This window comes from Gymnoscopelus braueri (assembly GCF_963280865.1).
Source record: "Gymnoscopelus braueri genome assembly, chromosome: 22".
NCBI lineage: Eukaryota > Metazoa > Chordata > Actinopteri > Myctophiformes > Myctophidae > Gymnoscopelus > Gymnoscopelus braueri.
This window is the reverse complement of record NC_137624.1, coordinates 33,572,335-33,593,425: the sequence shown is the minus strand read 5'-3', so window position 1 is coordinate 33,593,425 and position 21,091 is coordinate 33,572,335. Positions and strand designations below refer to the sequence as shown.

General features: G+C 41.5%; 2 protein-coding genes across 2 annotated transcripts in view; both read right to left on the bottom strand.

Annotated features, from left to right (window-relative positions):
* LOC308078976 (chemerin-like receptor 1) overlaps nucleotides 1-14,679 on the bottom strand; it is a gene marked incomplete at both ends in the record, with an annotated part of 36,465 nt that extends 21,786 nt beyond the window's left edge. The window contains one exon of the mRNA XM_080420316.1: nucleotides 14,594-14,679. Within this exon, the coding sequence (XP_080276442.1) occupies nucleotides 14,594-14,679 (86 nt within the window). The remainder of the gene's footprint in view (nucleotides 1-14,593) is intronic.
* A 119-nt stretch (nucleotides 14,680-14,798) lies between these two features.
* LOC308078975 (cullin-2-like) lies at nucleotides 14,799-18,116 on the bottom strand (the record flags this gene model as incomplete). Its single annotated transcript, XM_080420315.1, has 2 exons — nucleotides 14,799-15,783; nucleotides 16,438-18,116. 2 exons carry the CDS (start codon nucleotides 18,114-18,116, stop codon nucleotides 14,799-14,801), a joined length of 2,664 nt encoding a protein of 887 aa, XP_080276441.1.
* Between the last annotated feature and the right edge of the window lie 2,975 nt (nucleotides 18,117-21,091).

Here is a 21,091-nt window from a genome sequence, read left to right as displayed (position 1 = left end):
GTTCAAATGGGTGTAGTGATCTGATAAACAGCTTTCACAAATGTTACATGACATGTATTGACATTCATGTGGGAGGAACTTGTCTTGGAGTGGGAAGAGGCAAATACTGCCTGATGTATACTTCGTCATACGACGGTGACGCGTGCCAAAGATAGCCAATCTCCAAGCTCACAAGGACATGAGACTGACAAAGGCAGAGGAGAGGAGCGTAGTGATGGGGTAGACCCGTGGTGATGCACCACTGCCCCCATCTGGTTGGAAGTCTAGAAAACATTTATGACCACCGCAGGTGAAAGAGAATCTTACACCGTTTGACTTGACTTTATGATAGTACAGTCATTGCAGTTTATGTTTTATTTTAATGTCTGGTTTTCTGACATTTACTGTAATCGTACCTCTCAGCACTTTTGCTGAGTAATGCCTCCGATAAACGCTTACACAGCTGTTATTAGCAGCATCCTCATGTGCAGGTACATTCAACAAAGAAAACTTATTTTAACTGAGAATCTTGTATTGTAATATATTATATTAATATAAGATTATAAAATTCTTATCGTATTCTTGTAATATTCTTCTTATGATATTCTTGCAAAAATGTGCCACTGCCACCAAATAACAATACATTGTGCTCCCCGAGGCATGATAATGCGGTCTCCTAGCAACCAGAGAGAGGGTTTGCAGTGACACCATCCCAAAACAACAGCCAGTGATTTCATCTGGATGGTTGAGTCGGGATGGATAGATGGCTGATATCGGACAAAATCAAATACCTATATCACCATATTTTCTTACCAAGTACTTCTATATCGCTAATATTGTATTTTTTTTTTTTCAAAACAAAGATGAAAGTATAAAATAGGGTAGGCCTAAACCCTACAGTATTATACTTTGATGATATTCAAAATCCGAGACGATATCTAGTCTCATATCATAATATCAACATAATATCGATATATTGTCCAGCCCTATCATAGCTGCGTGCGTGCGTGCGTGCGTGCGTGCGTGCGTGCGTGTATAATTTTCTCTGGCTGTGTATTTTCATTTGTAATCAATATTCCATCTAGGCAGGGTTTAAATGTGTGTATTGCTTTGTTTTTACTATAGTTTAGTTAAAATAGCCGATCTTCTACAAGCTCACAAGGCATTGAGCTTGTAGATCTGCTATTTTTGGCGAATGCTCGCCCCCAGAATAGGGACGCTATAGGGTTCATGCGGTTGATGTATTGTAGGTGGTGTTATGGCTGTATAGTGAGTGTTTTCTTGCGCGTCCTCTCCTTCTCTCTCCAGAGTACCACCCTCCTTCTTCCTCCTCTGTAAGCTGCAGAGAGTGCGTGGATTGAACCCACCAGTGTTCAATCTACTCATCAGGGCTTGGCTGTTAAAAGTGTGAAAAAGAGCACTGACAGGTCCAGTGGGCTGTTTGTCAGTGGGAGGCTGCAGTCCTTGCTCAGACTCAAGGTGATTCTGAGTTGTTTTTCACATCTGCTCATCAGGACTGACTGTCCAAACGTTACAGCATTACCACACTATTCATTTGTTGCTGTCGGGTAGAAACCAATATTTTTTCCGAAAATGGATGCCCTGCTTGGTCATACTACAGCGTTACACAAAAGCATCAAAAGTAGCAGATCTGTAAGCTCGAAACGCGGCACGAAGCAACACATTTGTGGAGGCAGCTTGGGCTCTTTCTCCAGCCCCTGGGACTTGGTGTAATAGTATAGTCCTAGTTCAGTGTTTCCCAACCTGGGGTCTATTTCTGGGGTGAGAAGATCACTCAGCATGAGGCCTTGTCTTTTTAGAGGTGATTGTAAATTGTGTTGCACAAAATCATAACTTCAATTTTTTGGATGATATCAAAAATAGTCCGAAATATTTCACAAGATTTTTCAAAAACTCTCAAAAACGGCATAAATAGCAGATCTACAAGCCTTTTTCATTTCAGGGAAACACAGTTTGAAATGCATCTGGCCACAGACCCCCCTTTTGCTACCAATTTCCTTTTCTCTCTGGGACCCCAATCTACACACTGTACAATCCTCAGTGTTAAAGGACGACTTCACCCATTTTCAACGTATCTTCATATAATTGGTCCTCACTAATGCTCATTATAATATCGTACAATTTTTGTCTACTCGGTCTGTGTCTCAGACGAGGGCTGGGGACACTTCAGAAACCCGCGTACCAGTGACATCATCATTAAGCAGGTTTTTCTATTCAAACAAGATTTCACTTTTTTTTTGTATTAACGCAAGAACAATGGCTTCCATTCCATTCCATAGCATGCTAACGTTCCAGGAACAGAAAGCCAGCAGTTTCCATTAGCTTGGATTCCCCATCGATGATGTCACTGGTAGGCAGGTTTCTGAACTGTCCACAGCCCTACTCTGAGACACAGACCGAGTAGACAAAAATGGGACTATATTAGAACAAGCATTAGGGAGGACCAATTATATGAAGAGAGGTTGAAAATGGGTCAAGTAATCCTTTAATTGAACTCTGAGAGAAGCAAAATTAACCCGTAAGGGTCCATTTGGACCCCTGGTGCTCCCTGGACCTCATTTTGAGAACCAGTAGGCCTACACTAGATGTCAGTTTTCCCTCATAGACCAGTGAGCATCAGCGCTGTGTGTATTCATTCCATGCTCATGTTCATTGCAGTTCATCCAAGTTGCAGGACCAGTTTACACGTGTCTGCCTTTCCCTTATGGGCAGCATGCAAGGGAGTTGTCATTCCATTTACTCACCCAAGCAGGTGACATCTTTACAGCCCAGTAGTCCTGAGGCCTCTTGAACATTCCCTGCAGTATTGACCTGAAACGATTCCTTTTCAGAGGCGCATAAGTCTCTCTTCTTTTTTTTGGAGCAGACATGCTGGTTATAACTACATACAGAAGACTATGACAACGCAAAAATGTATATGTAAATATTCTCGGACGAGCCCCCAAATATGTTACCTCCTCAAAATGTCTAGAGGAAGAGCACAGACAAGGCCAGTGGGCCATTCGGCAGTGAGGGGCTGCAGTCTCATTCTACACAACTAATTAGTTGTGGGGTGGTTTGAAACTGTGGGATCCTTGATATTAAAAAGCTTCGGAATCACCAAATTAGAGCCACAATATCCACCAGAAGACTGCAGCATGAATTCTGATATCCCAGAACCAACTGCTGCACAGAGATGAAATGTATTGTTACTGTACTGTATACAGTATGCAGCATATTTGGCCTCCACTTAGACAGATTTATAGTCTGTCGTAGGACAAAGTCAGGCTATTTTCGGCAAGCTACAAAGTATAAATCAGGCTTTAGACTTTGCAGCATCTCACCTAATGACCTTACCATTAATCAATGCAACAAACTTCTTAGGTGGCTGAACCTGCTGGCATGAAATTGTTCATTTAGCAGTTCATAAATGTAAGTTAACCAACAATCGATAGAGTACGTTAAGGCAAAGCTGACCCTGCTGATTTGAAACAGGCCTGCTCAGCAGTTCAGAAACTGATTATTCCAGAAGATGAGCGGGACAACCCTTTTCTTGTAGCCCAGATATGACATTGTATGAGTATGAATTCCCTGCGTAGTCATTATGGATGTTGCTGCAAATCCAACAGGGAACTGGACTGGCATTCCAACCACACTGCCTCAGATTCAGATGCTCGTTCAGTGTAGGCAGGGATCCACGTGCTGGGGGGGGGGGGAATGCATACCTCTGCCTTTGATAGTGCCCTCATTTTCAATTTTGGTCATACAACAAAGTATATAGTATAGTGCTTAAATAGGTAAGACAATGTCCCAGCTAGTACACGCACATTCAAAAGTGAATTTCAGTGGGTGCAAGATAAAAAACTAAATAATAGTACAGAGACAGAACTGAATATCTTGCTGCTGTTCTTGCTGCTCCCAAAGTCACTTTCATTCGTACAATGCTTTGACCTGTGTGGTCTTCAGATACATAACATATTCATTTGATGTACGTGACATAAAATGAACATTTTATGTACCTGACGACGAAGACCACACCAATCAAAGCGTATGAAAGTCAATTTGGGAGCAGCAAGAACAGTGTGCGGATATTCCATTCCCCTGTTCTTTGTTTTCATCGAACCCTGGGTATAGGCTATGGAAGCTTCTTCCTTTGTGCTGTGTTTTCTCTTGGACTAAGAGGGCTTAACAAAATAAACAGCTCTGTTCCGTGTATTGAAGTCCGACATTCAAGCAGTACCAGAACAGGCTGCTGATCGAGTGCTGGCTGACTGTCTGTCTGTCTGTCTGTCTGTCTGTCTGTATGTATGCAGCTGGCCTCTGGGTTTGCTCTGCTTAGATTGTTTACCTATTCATTGTTTTGTTTTTTCTCTCACCCTCATTTTTCCTTTTCATTAGATTACGTTTTTCAGTGAAATAATTTTGCCTACAGAAGGATTTTTTATTTATTTTTTATGACTATCTTGAAATATTTACCGACCTAATGTAAAAAATGGCATAGGTGATCCTAAGCCAATATTCTATAGACTTTCTATGTTCTACCCTGTATTTGAACTCCGGTCTCCTGTGCAAGTGCTGAAATGTTAAGCTAATGGAGCCTGCCTGCTTGCTCAGGGGAGAAACACCCCAGTTGTATAAGTGATATTGTATTAACACAGATACAACACAGATTGGACAAAATAACAGGTTATTCACACACAAGAATTACATGATGAACATTAAATGACCACAGGAAGCACCCATAACCATCAATAAGGCCAGGTGTTGTGTGCCAAAACAGCCAATCTGTCATTGTCAATGCGTCATTGTAGATCGGGGTAGAGCTACTGTAGTACAACAACATATTTCCGACATGTGACACCGCCATATACAACGAAGTATAAATCAGGCTTTAACCACCGCAGCCCACCCCACACACACACACACACACACACACACACACACACACACACACACACACACACGCACACACACACACACACACACACACACACACACACACACACACACACACACACACACACACACACACACACACATGCACACGCACACCCTGTTACTCAACCGCCGCCCCTAGTGTGACATGCATATTTTATAGACAACCTTTCGCTCCAATCCCAGCCCTTAACCCAAGGGGGTATTCTGGCTAAAAGTCACATCGACTGTGCAAACATTTTCCTCCAGACTACCAACAACTCACCAGGGTGTTGCCTAATTTATGCTACAGTCGACCGAAGAAAATTAAAATAACGGATGTAGGCTACAAGCTTACAATGTCTTGCATCTGCGACGCGCTGTAGGTCAATTTTAGTATGCGACACTGTCTGTAGTACAACTATGAATGGCTTCAGTGATAACTTAAGTCAGGGGTTCTCAAACCCCAGGGGTCCTTGGGGGCTCCCATGGGGGTCCCCAGCAAAATGTGTTAATACAGCATCACCATCATTTGAGCCACTTTATCCATATTTTATACATTGGCTATTCAAAAATAACAGATATACAAGCTCACAGTGCGTCACTTCGTGCCACACTGCGAGTGTGTACATCTACTATTTTTTAAAGAAATAAAATAAAATCTTAAGTATTGGAAAAATATATATAATTTAGAATTTATCTTAACACAAATCTTCTCTTCTGGGGGTCCTTTTCAGATGGGGTCCGCGGACAAATGCATATCAATTTGGGAGTCCTTGGCACGAAAAAGTTTGAGAACCACTGACTGAATGAGTCCTATGCCCGAAAGGTCACCCCAAAAGAAACCTGAAACTCCAAATAAAACATAAAATGGTATTAAATATTGACCAACCAGGTGTGAAATACGAAAAATCAATGCCACAGTTTTCACATAAGAGGTCATGGTTGTAATATGGAAGGTTTTGTGCGTTGTTGTTTTTTTGTGGGTTTTAGGCAACCCAAAATATTTTTCAAATGTTAGATTCAGTTGTCCTTTAAATATTGACATTGGATGGGAAAAGTTTGGGTACACAGCCTACTATAAATCTTGAAAGAGACAACTCTGTCAGTCATTCTGTCCTCGTCCAGGTTTCTCCTCAGTGGGATGACCAATCGATGTGAACTTGAACGTGTGCATCGATCAGTGGCAGTTATGCAGGGACTGAGGAAGGCAAGCTGACAAAGCTGACTTTTCCCATATTTAAGCTGTTTTTATTAACTCTGTCACTCACTTAAGACTGTACATTATGCATGAATGCAAATTTAAGCTGTTTACAATACAAGCATTTTTTCCATGGGCTATGGCAGTGGTTCTCAAAGTGCGGTCCTGGGGCCCTCAGGGTTCCTTGAGGGGGTTAAATGGACATTTACAGGTCTATAACTCTGATACAAACGGAACCAAATGGACCCTTACAGATCCATTTGATTTAATGTGTATACTCTCAGAGTTGTGGCGGTCCTTGACATTTTTAAGTTTGAGAACAGCTGGTCTACGGGATCTGTAGTAACAGTCCCATAGCCCGGGAGGATGACCATACTGCTGTTTTATTGGTTATTGGTTGGTTATTAGGGTAACATTACAACCAACTGGTTGATGGGGACTTTTATACCTAGTTACAGTACGTGGCCAATCTCATGCATTTTCCTCCTTAGAGGGCTGGCCAATCAATCTGAAATTGCACATGGGCATTGAGCATTGGCATAGGTAGGGACTGACACATAGTAAATGTTTAAATTCTCCCAAACTTACTCTGTTTATTATAAGCTTTTTTGCCAAGTCTGCACACAGACTTGTGCCAAGCGTATCCCCAGACATCTGCATAGTTGGCCAGCATGCATCCCCGAGTATGGACTAGTTACAATGAATCACCTTCAAGTTGAAGACTCCATTTAGTCACATTTAACCCTATAAGACAACTTTCTCGTAAATATTGTAGGTAGTAACATGATATTATTATCCTACAATGAATTTCATATGTATTCTTGCATGTGTATCTATAATTCACATATCTCAAGAACCGTCCAAGCAATCGACTTCAAACTCGCTCTGTGCGTCACTGAGGACCCGAGTGCCCGGCACAGAGTCGGGTCAGATAGGCGGTTGTCCAGAACCGCTGGCGCCAATCCAACCGATATTCCCATACCGTCCAAGACCGCCAGTATGTCCGATATGCCCATATACGGGCATACTCAATGCATTCACCAGTAGCAGCAGATATGAACAACAGGATGTCTCTGATCCCAACACCCGAGTGTCCTCCACAGTTCCTAACAACACAGCTCCACCCTGGTCCCTCAGGACGAGAGATGACCATGTACAGTATGTGTATGATGTAATGGGTGCTCTAATGAGGACAGCTCTGGCAGGGTAACCCCCCAGGAGAGGGCTTAGCAGGGACACAGAAGGAACATATGGGGACGCTACTGTCCCTTTGGGAGACACACACACACACACACATGCTTTGATATTCACAAACATGCGTGTCAACTGTCAAACCCCCAGAGGACATAGAGCTGTATGAATCTGGGGCAAAAGAATGAATTAATAAAACTTGGAACAGCGTGAACCCCAGCGCCCTTATTCTGGGGAGAACATGTTGCGAAAATAGCTGATCTATAAGCTTGCGACGCGTTGCGAGCTTGTAGAGATTACAAGAGAGATTTAGTGTAGAGGGGAAAGAAGGAGGGGGCCTAGTATAGACCCCTGGGGGACTCCAGCCAACTAAGTATATTGGGTATGAGTGGTTAATCAAATCCCTAATTATAAAAAAAAGTAATACCAATGAAGTCTGCTTCCCTTGACCTTGGACAATGTTCCTCCCAAAATTTGAACAGAGAGACCAATTAATCGTCACCATGCACAGCTTGGAGTTGGTTTATTGGATTAAGTGGATGGAACAATGTAGCATGATGAAAAGGTGAAGAAATGTTCACCTAAATTTTGTCTGCAGAATATTTTTTTATCTGACATCTGTACCCTAACCAACCTTGTAGTGGCTCAAGCATGATGATTTTGGTTCAATGAGCTTGTAGATCTGCTGTGTTCACTGCTTTTGTGTGACAGTGACACACTTGTAGGATGATGAAGTACAGGGCATTCATTTACCAAAAAAAAAAGAAGTGAAATATGGAGATGGGAGGTTTCTGCCCGATAGCAACGATATATGTAACTTTCGTCTGGAAAACCTCTGGAGACTGATTATGCTTTTCTTATTTCAGTAAAAACAGTAGTAGATACTGTTCTATAATACAATGAAACTCCACAAAAGGTTTAGAGTTCACATGAGTTGTATGAACACTATAAAATCAATGCTTTTTCATTGATGATAATAAATAAAGTGTTTTAGAGTAAAAAACAAAGCTTATGGTGATAGCAGAGGAGCCATTTAAATCATTATTGATCATACAGGAAATGTTTTACCATAGTCTCTTCAAAAGGCATCTATAATGAGTAAAAAGCTTCTTCAATAAGATTACCAATATGCCAAATAACAGCAATGATAGTGAAATGTGTGATATGGCATAAATCCAACAGTGTTACTATCATAAGTAATTAGATAAGTAGGTTGGAGTGGCTTATTGTCTGTATCAGCCAAGAATGAGGGTGTCTATCCCCCTTTCAGTGTGCTAGAGCAGCTAGACCCCTGGGAGATGGATTTCTGAGGTGGAGAGCGACACCTACCGTCAACTCCCAGTACTGCTGCACGCACAAGCATGTCCTTACCAACACACACGTATCGTATTTATTATTTTATTATATTATAGTCGTCGTGCGCCGCAGTACACACCCCTGAGTTGGGGAACAGCTGGAGTCTTGCCTTATGCAGTTGACCCTGACTTCAAGCCTTCTATTTTCAGTCTATCTCTGGCCATTCACCTTCATGTAATCACCCTCACAATGATCTCTCTCTCTCACACACACACACACACACACACACACACACACACACACACACACACACACACACACACACACACACACACACACACACACACACACACACACACACACACACACACACACAAATACGTCAGAATTCGGTGCTCTATAGATGGAGAAAGGGAGGGGGCCAAGTACAGACCCCTGGGGGAAACCAGTCAATGAAGTAGGCCTACATAGGGTTAAAGACAAGTGGTTAAGGAATAATTCATCAAGAACTGTCACTGGAATACCTTTCACTCAATCAAATGCCATTAACTGCATTTAAAGCTGTGTACCTTGTGCAGTATACAGTATAGTAACATCGCAGACCATTATAATGCTGTATGCCTCCTCTGATACATTATAAGCTTTGAAGTGGAGTTCGAATTTTAGGGAAAATATACTGAGGATTTTAGTTTGTAGTCGAGTGAACATTGGAAAATGTTTAATGAGCAGTGGTGGAAAGTAACTACTTTACTCAAGTACTGTACTTAAGTATAATTTTTTGCTATTTTCACTTTCCTTTAGTATTTAAATTTTTTGATACTTATACTTCTACTCAACTACATCTCAGAGTCAAATATTGTACTTTTTACTCCACTACAATTATTTGACAGCTTTAGTTACTGGTCATTTTTGCAGATTTGGATTATCAAGACAAAACATACATTAACCGGCCTATTTCGTACTTATTTGAAAATAGCCGATCTACAAGCTCACAACGCATCGCTCGGCGACGCGTTATGAGCTTGTAGATCGGCTATTTTCAAAAGATTTGTATACATTTTTTAACCTGAAATGGGACTTTCTGCATAATGAGTAGGCCTACTTTTACTTTTGGTACTTTGAGCACAATTTGATGCCAATACTTTTGTACTTTTACTCGAGTAAAATGTGAATACAGAGCTTTTACTTGTAACAGAGTATTTCTACATTGTGGAATTGGTACTTTTTACTTAAGTTAAAAATGTGACTACTTCTTCCACCACTGATAATGAGTGCCGATGCTGACGGCGCATCTTGATGCTGCAATTCACTCTGCTGAATAAGAAGTATCCACACATCCTACTGTAGTTTTGGGTTTTGTGTCAGGTTCCTAAAAGCATTTTTGAATCTACTCCCGGAAAGGGCCAAGCACAATAAGAGTAGCAATATGTTTTTATCAATCTGAGCCCCAACGTGATGAGAGGCTATACTAATACTAGAACATTTTCAATCAGGATTTTCATAGCACCAGAGTTCAGACAGTGCTTAGTCACAAACTATCTTTTATCTGTAGGATTAAAGGGATATTCCACCGTGCCTCAAGCCGAAATAAGGCTGATCCGGTGCGTCTCAGGAGCGGACACATATAGCTTTTTATTTTGATCACAGGGTGCAAAGCTTTGCACCTTGTGATCAAAATAAAAAGGCTCAAATCGTTGGTCCAGCGCCTTCTTTATTTATCTTTTATCTATTCCTTCTTCTTCTCTTTAAAATATCTAACAGGTCTTTTAGTTATACGTAAAGCACTATATATAACCTTGTTTTGGTAAGTGCTTTATCAATGGAGTTATGATTATTATTATTATCATTAAGGCTAAATTTCACACCTGGGTCGTTGCAAAGTTGAAATACCTGTGCTGTTTTTTCAGCGGTTATTCTTCGTAAGGCAGAATTTCTCCTGAGGGCTGTAGAGCGAAAACCATCGAGTGCTAGTCTGTTCACGCATGTTGCAATTAATGTACAGTAATGTCAGACAGCTTCAGAGAGTGATTAATTACTTGAGGGACATACTAACTCCGCTGTTAAAAGTCAATCCCTCTAGAAAGGTGAGGAACGAAACAAAGCAAAACATAAGTTTAATGAGTAAGAGGGTGGTGTAGCTGAATGATTAGCTCACATGATTAGCTCACATGAATGGGTTCATCTGACACTCATCTGACACTATAACAGTATATAGGTCGTAGATTCGGTATTTGTAGTGATCTTTATTTGATGAATATGTTCTTTTTCCATTGTGCATGATGGCAAAAGTTAGGAGGGGTGCACACAACAAAAGCCAGAGTAGATGTGAAAATGACCCTTTAATTATTTTTTAAAAGCAAGTATACTCCAATACTTTAGCTCTAGTAGGCTACACATGTGACTGAGTAACTTCCACTTGTAGTTGAGTAATATTTGACCAGGAGTATCTGTACTTTGACTCAAGTAGGGTAGATGGAGTACTTTGTCCACCACTGCATTCAGGGTGTTGGGGATTCATGGCCAGCCCCTTCATCCGGCCACAAAGGCACTTAGTTCTCTAAAGCAACTGAAAACAGCAGCCGGTGTAGGGGGTTAGATATTGTTTTCTGCCATGGAAATATTGTCTTAGGTAGCATATTTATTTAATTACAAGACTAAATACCACTCATTCTGGCAGAAGAGGAGACAATTCCAGAAATGGAAATAGAAATCTATCATCATGATTAAATTCAGTTCATATGATCTCATTAAGAGCAGCAAAAATGCATAGCCATAAGCTGCCTGTGGATGGTATTTATTGCAGATAGGCTACGACTCGATGCTGAACTGCTAAGTGGGCTGTTTCAAGACGGAAGTGTCAGCTCTCCATTAGCTGTGACATTTTGGTACAGGAAAGCTTTAATCATTGCTAGAAATTCTGAGTTTATCCTCCTTGGGGGTTTTCATAAATTTACTGTAATTCAATCAAAACCATTATAAAAGACGAAGAACCCACACACCGTCTTCACTTGCTCAATAGAGAAAACTTGTATTATTATTAAAAAGTCGTTTCGGTCATCATGGATCCTCCTCAGGCATCTGAGGAAGGTCCATGACCGAGATGAAGGTTTTATATGAATGATGCTATGCTACTAACAATGAATATATGAAGGAATTATGTAGCTATAGTCTAAATAAGTGCCTGAATAAGTAATGCATTAACAGTCTATTAACTATTCATACTGTATACTGTATGTCTATCAGCCATGGATAGACATATATTCATATAAAAATGTATATGAGTGGATAAATGTTCAGCTATGAATGTGGGGAACATTGCATATACCTAACTATTTTCTCTTAGTTAGTTATTTATTTATTTCGATCCATTTAACTAAAACAAACTCTTAATGCTGTGAAAGTCTTCACACACCATCTGCTGGCCTGGACAGTATATAGCAAAGAGTACCAGTATATTTTGATTTATTGAACCGTGTTATTGGGTGAAAAGAATGGTCAAATTAATGTTTAACTTTACAAATCATGCTCACCATCCATACAACAGGTATAATGTTATTGTTAATAATAAACGGATTAAACTGATGGAATAAACAAGGCCATTATGAGTATCATTGCAATATAAGAGAAGACACACCTGAGAGACCAATATTGTACAATTTATTCCACTACAATTATTTATTAGTAGTTCCTTTGTAGATTTAGATTATTATTACAGAAACGTATAGTAAACATATGTCTATTTGGAAATAGCCCATCTACAAGCTTAATCTGCTATTTTCCAAAAAGTTTGACAAATATTGGAACATTTGAGTATTTTTACGTTGGCAGTGTAAGTTTATATTCTGATGCCAATACTTTAGAATAGAGGCCTTTTAGTTGTAACATAGTATTTTTATGCTATGGTATTGCTACTCAAGTAAAAACTCAGGACCCTGCAAAGTTCCATTGGAGTAGAAATCTAGCAGCTCTCCTCTCAATTCATAGCAGCAGTGCTATCATTTATTGTGCCATAATGCCATCTAGTGGTGAAAATGATAATCACTGTCATCAAAAAGTACATAATTACATCTTGTCTGTCAGTTTATGATCTCAAACTGGTATGTATGATGACCCATTTTCAGAAGGGGTCACAGGGGTGCCTACCAGTGTCACACAGACAGTGCTGCCACTTGAGTCACATCATGTTCGAATCAGACTCCTCTCTCTGCACTCTCAAATCCGTGGTGCTTCTCAAACTTTTTCATGTCAAGGACCCCCAAATTGATATGTATTTGGCCACGGACCCCCATCTGAAAAAAACCCCAGAAGAGAAGATTTGTGTTAAAATATTAAAGATTATTAAAAGTTTCCAACATTTTCGATATTTAGTAGATGTACAAGCTTGCCGCTTGCTGTGATCTTGTAGATCTGCTATTTTTGAATAACCAACATTTAAATGGATAAACTGATTGTGATGCTATATTAAATACTTTTCCTAGAGGACCCCCTGGAACCCCCCCCCCCCCCCACCCCACTTTCAGAACCACTGCTCAAATCATTCAGTAAACATAACTTTATTTCAGGTTTCACAGTAATGAATCAGTAATGCAGCAAATATACATACAGGCTATAATCTGGAAGGGAAAAAAATAGGCCTATACAAAGACATAGTACAGTAGGCCTATACCGTCTGTCGGGTGGAAACCTCATATGTCCAAAACTGTTACATTTTACGATTCAAATTCAAAAGTAGCAAAAGTAGCAGATCTACAAACTCAAAAGGCGCTGATTCACGCCGTGTTTCGAGCTTGTGGATCTGCTACTTTTGATGCTTTTGTGTGATGCTGTAGTATGATCAAATAGGACGTAAATTTTCGCACAAAAAGTTAGAATACGGAGATAAGAGGTTTCTGCCCGACAGCGACGATATATTATGCTACAATTAACAAAAATAATATCTGGGAAAAAATATAGGCCTATAGACATGCAGTATATGGAATACATCACATAACAGAATAGTTGAACATAAAAAAATAATTTCACACACTCATCCCTCACTTTCCTCTTCCAACTAGTTTGTTTAACTGTGTTCTCTGAGGTCTCTGACTGCAACCAACCAGGGATGTGGTGCTCAAGTGAAATACAAGGATGCTCGCCCCCAAAACACACTCGCCCCGGGTCAAATCCGGCTACCTCGGAACGGTCGCCGGACTTATTCCTAAACGGAAACCTCAGTAAAACTATGCTTAAACCTAACCTTAATCCTAAACCTAACCTCAGTAAAACTATGCCGAAACCTAACCTTATTCCTAAACCTAACCTCAGTAAAAACTATGCCTAAACCTAACCTTAGTCCTAAACCTATCCTCAGTAAAACTATGCCTAAACCTAAGCTTATTCCTAAACGTTAACCTCAGTAAAACGTATTCCTAACCTTAACCTCAGTAAAAACGAATGCAAGCTAGAATACAAGAACCGGTGTTTTTGGGACGGTTACCCTCCAGTGCACCAAGGACGCTAGTTACGTCTTAAATAGTGACTGTGCTCATTTAGATTGGAGTCACAGAACATCACAGCAAGTTACTGTAACTACACAACCCAAACCTCGACCACAGTTTAATTGTGCTTTAACTGAATAAAAAATAAAACGTTGACCTTAGAAAAAATAAAATGTTAATATACAGAAAATGTCTAGTTTTAGTCTGATTTGTCAACACAAGCATGAGCTGTTGGTGCATACTGCATGTTTATTGAGATTCTGATATTCTGAATCTGAACTACTTAATTCTTCTTACCCGTGACAATTATGTACATTGTACATATATTTCAAAAATAAAATCTGAAATAAAATCTAAACCTTTAACGAAACGGGGTCCAATAAGAGTGTGGCTTCATGTGGATCTACACGTATATTCCCTATATCTGGTCAAGGTTTCAGGCCGATCCGACTGTCATTAAACTTCTATTATCAAAGTAAAGTTAAATATCTCTATATACCCTCTTCTAGACCTTACCATGCCTCACTAAGCTTACCCTCTAGCCACCTCCTTTCCCACTTTGTCACCCTCGTAAACTTCTGCTGCTCCACCTTCGTCTCCCATTCCTCCATTTTCTTCCATTCACACCCCTTCCCAAAAGTCTTCCCCCCACTTAATTACTCTCCATCCCATGTTCTCTTCAGCCTTCATCCTGTCTTCTCTGTTTTTGTGTTTTTCTTTTTTGTTTCTTTTCCTTCTTTTCACGGTACATAGCTGTACTCATCTATCGAGCTCTGGTTGCGCTCGATGTACTGCTGGTCGATGAGCACCTCAATGCACTTCTTGATGATGCTGATGCTGGGGTTGAATCTGGCTTTAGAGTGGTTGATGACCTCTTGGATGAGGGGGTTGTGTCGCAGAACCTTGCGGACCTTCATGATTCTCACTATAGCAGCTTGTAAATACATTTTACGGTCATCTTCTACCGTGATCCTCGTCGGCTCCATCTCCTGTGGCGTGTCTTTATGCATCATCGTGATCTTGAACTTGGTCCTTTTACTGGTGAAGCCCATATTTAACGAAAATGTGGACTCAGCCCCTATTCCCTCCTCTTGCAAGTCGTGGTTGAGAATCCTGACATCCAACAGGGACTTGATAGTCCTCTGCAGCTCCTTCTCGTTCATCTGGGTGCTGTCTTGCAGCTCCTTGTAGGCCACCGTTTTGCTGTTGTTGAAGGCCAGCAGCACAGCCATTTGGTATGTGGTCACCATGGCCACGTAGGGCTTGGACAGGTAGTTCATCTTGACCTCACCTGTGCACAGATACTGCAGCCAGGTCAACTTTCTACCGCTGAAGTGTTGATTATAGAACAACGCAAACATCTGCACACTCTTCTCTAATTCCTGAGGGATGGCGAAGGTGGAGGAGGGGACATGTGTGAAGGGCCAGGCTCCTGCCTGTAATACAGAGATTTGGAAGCCGATGCCCAGGTCTACCACAGTTTCATGGGATTTGATAAAGTTGATGAACTTGTTGTTGAGATCAGCGCTTATGCTCATGTCCGTGTACATTCTGTGCAGCTTACTTGTGAACATGTAGCCGCACGATTGCTTTAGTTTGTTGATCATGGCTTCCTCCGAGTCCATTGACAATGACTGGTCATGTATTAACCGCTTTGCTAGCATTCCAGCGTAAAACTTCTGAAAGACGTCCTTGTCGTCGATGTACTTGAACACTGTGTTGAAGCTGGTCAGTTTGTCCTCCGCCTCGTTCTCTGTCATTCCCTTTGCACTTTTCTTCAGAAGATTGTCACAGTACCTGGACAGCAGTTTAGGGGCTTTGCAGATAGACATGGGTTCCCTGTAGTTAACCACAGACGTCAAAGCCTTATCAAAGGCACTCATGAAATGATGATCCCCGTTCAGAACTGTGCTGATAAGCTGAACAAATTTACTGTGAATCTCCAGCACAGACTCGACAAACTGTGTCTGCATATTTTCCTGAGAGAAGTTACTAGTGGCTCGGAGGCCCTCGTTTTGGATATGATCATGCAGCTCCTGGATCATGTGAGGTAATCCACCAGACACGGCCCGCAGCAAGGTGTACATGTTGGCCATGTCGTCTCTCTTCTCTTGCCGGACGATGTTCCGACACTCCCTTTTGAGGAACTGCAGGTGGTCAGCCACCATCCTCTGCTGGCATTCATGGAGGACTTTATAGTAGAAGCTGGGGTGCAGGTACTTCCGGCATCGCACCTCCTCGTCTTTCAACCACGCTACAACCTTTTCCATATACTGTGAACAGTTGGACTCTTGCAGCAGACTGAAAGCTTCCTGTTTGTAATACTCCCCCGTCAAAGCTGTCAAAGCGCTATCAAGTGCACTCTTGTCGTCGATGTACTTGAGCACTGTTTTGAAGCTGGTCAGTTTGTCCACCACTTCGTTCTCCGTCATTCCCTTTGCAGACTTCCTCAGCAGATTGTTACAGTACCTGGCCAGCAGTACAGGGGCTTTGCAGATGGACATGGGTTCCCGGTAGTTAACCACAGACGTCAAAGCCTTATCAAGTGCACTCATGAAATGCAGATCCCCGTTCAGAACCATGTTAATGAGCTGGACATACTTTCTGTGAACCTCCAGCACAGACTCGACAAACTGGGTTGGCATATTGTCCCGAAAGAGGTTAGTTGTGGCTCGGAGACCCTTGTTGTAGATATGGATCTGCAGCTCCTGGATCATGTGAGGTAAGCCACTGTTCACCACCCGCAGCAGGGTGTACATGTTAGCCATGTCGCCAATCCTCTCTTGCCGGATGATGTTCTGACACTCCCCATGGAGGAACTGCAGGTGGTCGGCCACCATCCTTTGCCGGCATTCGTGGAGGACTTTGTCGTAGAAGTCGGAGTGCAGGTACTTCTGACATCGCATCTCCTCGTCTTTCAGCCGCACTACGACCTTTTCCATATACTGTGAACAGTTGGACTGTTGCAGTAGATTGGAGGCTTCCTGTTTGTAATACTCCCCCGTCAAAGCTGTCAAGGTTTCATCGAGTGCAATCATGAAATGCTGATCCCCGTTCAGAACTGTGTTAATGAGCTGAAAGAATTTACTGTGAACCTCTAGGACAGACTCGACGAACTGTGTTGGCATATTTTCCCGAGATAATTTACTAGTGGCTCTGAGACCCTCGTTGTGGATGTGGTCCTGCAGCTCCTGGATCATGTGAGGTAAGCCACCGGACACAGTCCGCAGTAAGGTGTACATGTTGGCCATGTCTTCTCTCTTCTCTTGCTGGATGATGTTCTGACATTCCCCATGGAGAAACTGCAGGTGGTCGGCCACCATCCTCTGCTGGCATTCGTGGATGACCTTGACATAGGAACTTGGGTGCAGGTACGTCTTACAACGAACCTCCTCCTCTTTCAACCGCAACAAGACCTTTTCCATATACTGTGAACAGTTGGACTCTTGCAATAGATTGGAGGCTTCCTGTTTGTAATACTCCGCCATTTTTGTCAAAAATGGCTCCTCGAAGATTTGCTGATAAAACTTCAGCGGGAACTTCTTGTACTGTTCAACATGAACAAAGGAGTTGATGACCCCGTGAACTGCTTTCTGGTTGGGGTCCGTGCCAACACTGTCATTTTTTATTTCATTGAGTAGCATCCGAATCAGCATGGCCTGCAGGGGTTCGATCATCAGCTTCCTCCACATGTCTAATGCGAGCTCTCTGATCTTCATGAGTGGTTCAATCATGTTGAGATACCTGTATAAGCAGTCCAAGAAGTCAGCGCCCTTGCTGAACTCTTCCCAGTATCTGTGGTACGTCAGCAAAACCTGCTCTGACTCTCGAACCTTCTTGTACAACTGACGGACGTGATTTTCCAGAAACACCTTAGTCTTTGTGTATAACTTTTTACCAAGGGGCTCTGGGTCCGCAACACACAATGCGTAAATGTCAAAGAAGCGCTCATTCCATGTAGATCTCTCTACGTAGTCCTGAATCACAACTTGCTTGATTGTCTTCAGTAGGTTGTTCCACGTCTTGTCAAAATCCACCACCCGGGACTTCAAGCACATTCTATGGGTTCTCTTTGGAATTGGACTATAATTCTGTTATAAGTGGATTCATAAATTCATGCTCGGTAAAAGAATGGAGAAGTACTGTGCGTGCTAACACTTTATTGGTACAGCAGAATAAATGTCACGCAATGCTTGACCAATCCGCAAAGCCCATGGGTTGGGATGGCCAATCAGTGAAGCCTATTACTTTTGATCTCCCTAATATGGCTGATCGCAACTAGTGCAGTACATGTTGCCAGAGTACTTGGATGCTATATATGGAGCAAATGTAAAGATGCCTTCTATTTCGATATCTTCTTTCTGGTGGAAAGTAACTAATTACGTTTACTCAAGTACTGTACTTAAGTACCATTTTGAGTTACTTTACTTGAGTATTTCCAATTTTCAATTATTTTACTACTCCACTACATCTCAGAGGCACATTTTGTACTTTCACTCCACTACAATTCTTTGAAAACTTACTTTACTTTGTAGATTTGAATTATTATTACAAAACATACATTAACCACTTCAGCCCTATTTAAACTTTGGCTATTTGAAAATAGCAGATCTACAAGCTCACAATGCGTCGAATCCCATTTCACAAGGTATACATATGATACCTTGTGAAACGGGACATTCTGCATAATGAGTACTTTTATGTACTTTTTATACCGGACTTTTACTTGTAACAGAGTATATCTACATTGCAGTATTGACATTTTTACTTAAAGGGCAAGACCACTTTGGTAGAGGTTTGGGTTGTGTATTTACCTTGCCATGATGTAACTCCAAAGGCGGACAAGAAATCAAAAATAATTGCTCCATTGATTAGAAATTGATAATTCTAAATTTGCTCCTCATTGACTTACATTGTACGGTGAAACAGCTCTCAAAGTCACTCTATAAGCACGTAAACGAACACGAACAAAGCTGATTGAGACAATATAGAACATCACCAAACCCAGTACTGTTTGTTTTTTTAATAAAAATGTTAACTTCCTGCTGATTTTACTATTTGAAGATCCGGATCCGGATCCGCAAATCCAGTCCAGGTTTTCTTCTTAATAAAAATAGCAAAATCAACAGGAAGTTAACATTTTTATTTAAAAGAAAACAGTACTGGGTTTAGTGATGTTCTATATTGTCTGAATCAACTTTGTTTGTGTTTGTTTATGTGCTAAAAAGTGACTTTGAGAGCTGTTTTACTGTACAATGTAAGTCAATGAGGAGCATATTTTGAATTATCAATTTCTAATCAATGGAGCGATTATTTTTTATTTCTTGTCCACCTTTGGAGTTACATCATGGCAAGGTAAATACACAACCTAAACCTCTACCAAAGTGGTCTTGCCCTTTAACTAAAGAAATGTAGTACTTTTTCCACCACAAGGGGTCACCACAGCGGATCATCTGTTTCCATCTGCTTCTGTTTTCTGCATCTTCCTTGGTCACTCTGGCCACCTGCAGGTCCTCTCTCACCGCACCCATAAACCTCCTTTTTGGCCTTCCTATTGTCCACTAGCCTGGCAGCTCCATCTTCATGCTTCATTCTCCCAATGTACCTCTCATCCCTCCTCCTTGTCTTGTTTTTCTCGTGTTTTCGTGTCTTGGAAACCCAGCATTATCTTTTTTGTATATCACGCTGCTGTCTTGTGGACATGACACACCACCATTTCACTTGTTTATAGCCTACAGTATGTGTGACGAGTGATGATATAAATCTTGATGTCAGAGTATTTGGAGGCCAGTCTATCACATCAGTAGCCTACTATGACAATAACTACTGTGACGTCAGTCTCTCCATATTAAGAGACAGATTCAAAGAGATTCCTGGAATTTAGATATCAGTATGCATGTAGATGGAAGTTAGATAGAATAGCAATCCCAGCCCATAGGCTATCATGGGCTTGATCTCTGTCAGTCAGTCACCTGTTGTTACCTATCCACTTTGTGCCTCGTGCCACAGAGCGCTTCCACTTTTCAAGTACTGCACTTAAGTACAATTCTGAGGTACTTTTACTTACTGGAGTATTTCAAATTCTCTTATAATTGCCAGACCCAGGGGGTCGGGCCTACATGAGGCTTTGTCGGTCCCCCTCTCCAAACATTTTCGTCCATACATGGGCATAAAAGAGGTCTGTCTTCTGTCCTCTTTTTGATTGGCCAAGCTTAGCGTGACGTAGTGCTCTGATCTTTCAATCACTAGGGGTCTGGCAGTACCCCTAGTGTCGGTCCCCTTTTGCTATCGTTTTCGTCCATATATGGACGAAAACGTTTTCTTACATGTCCCTCTTTTTGTTTGGCCAAGCTTAGCGTGACGTAGTTTAGAAAGATTTCCGGCCATTCAGATTTCAACCACCAGGGGTCTGGCAGTACCAGGTCCCCTGGTTCCCTTGTTTTACTTCTACTCCACTACATCTCAGAGGTAAACGTTTGCTAACCTGACAACGACAAGATCATGCTTATCTTCACACTGGAATACTGGAAGCTACGTACCTCATTGGCCCACTCATCAGAAGAACTCTGGGTGGCCTGCCCTGGACGGCTGGCGTAGCGGTCCGGCACCTAGGCTGCTAATGCAGTCTGACAGCGTGTCGTGGGTTCGGCTCCCAATCCCGAAGACCTTTGCTGCGTGTGACTACCTATCTCTCTCTCTCCCCATTTCCTGTCAGTCTACTGTATTCTATCAAAAAAGGCAAAAAGAAGAACTCTTTTTTAATGGTTGGATATCATTATGTGCACTATTACCTCAAGACATAATACTCCCACACACACCGTTGTTATACTTTACAACAATGTGACTGGCTGCTTCCTCATTCACACTCCGTCCCATCGGCCATGGTTATAGACTTTAGGCCATGCTATTTTGTTTTATACTCACTATTATGTTATAAACACATGTTTATATAGTGCTTTTCTCCAAAGCGCTTTACAATGTTTTTCACATTCATCCATTCACACACCCCTGGCAGAGGAAACCATGCAAGGCA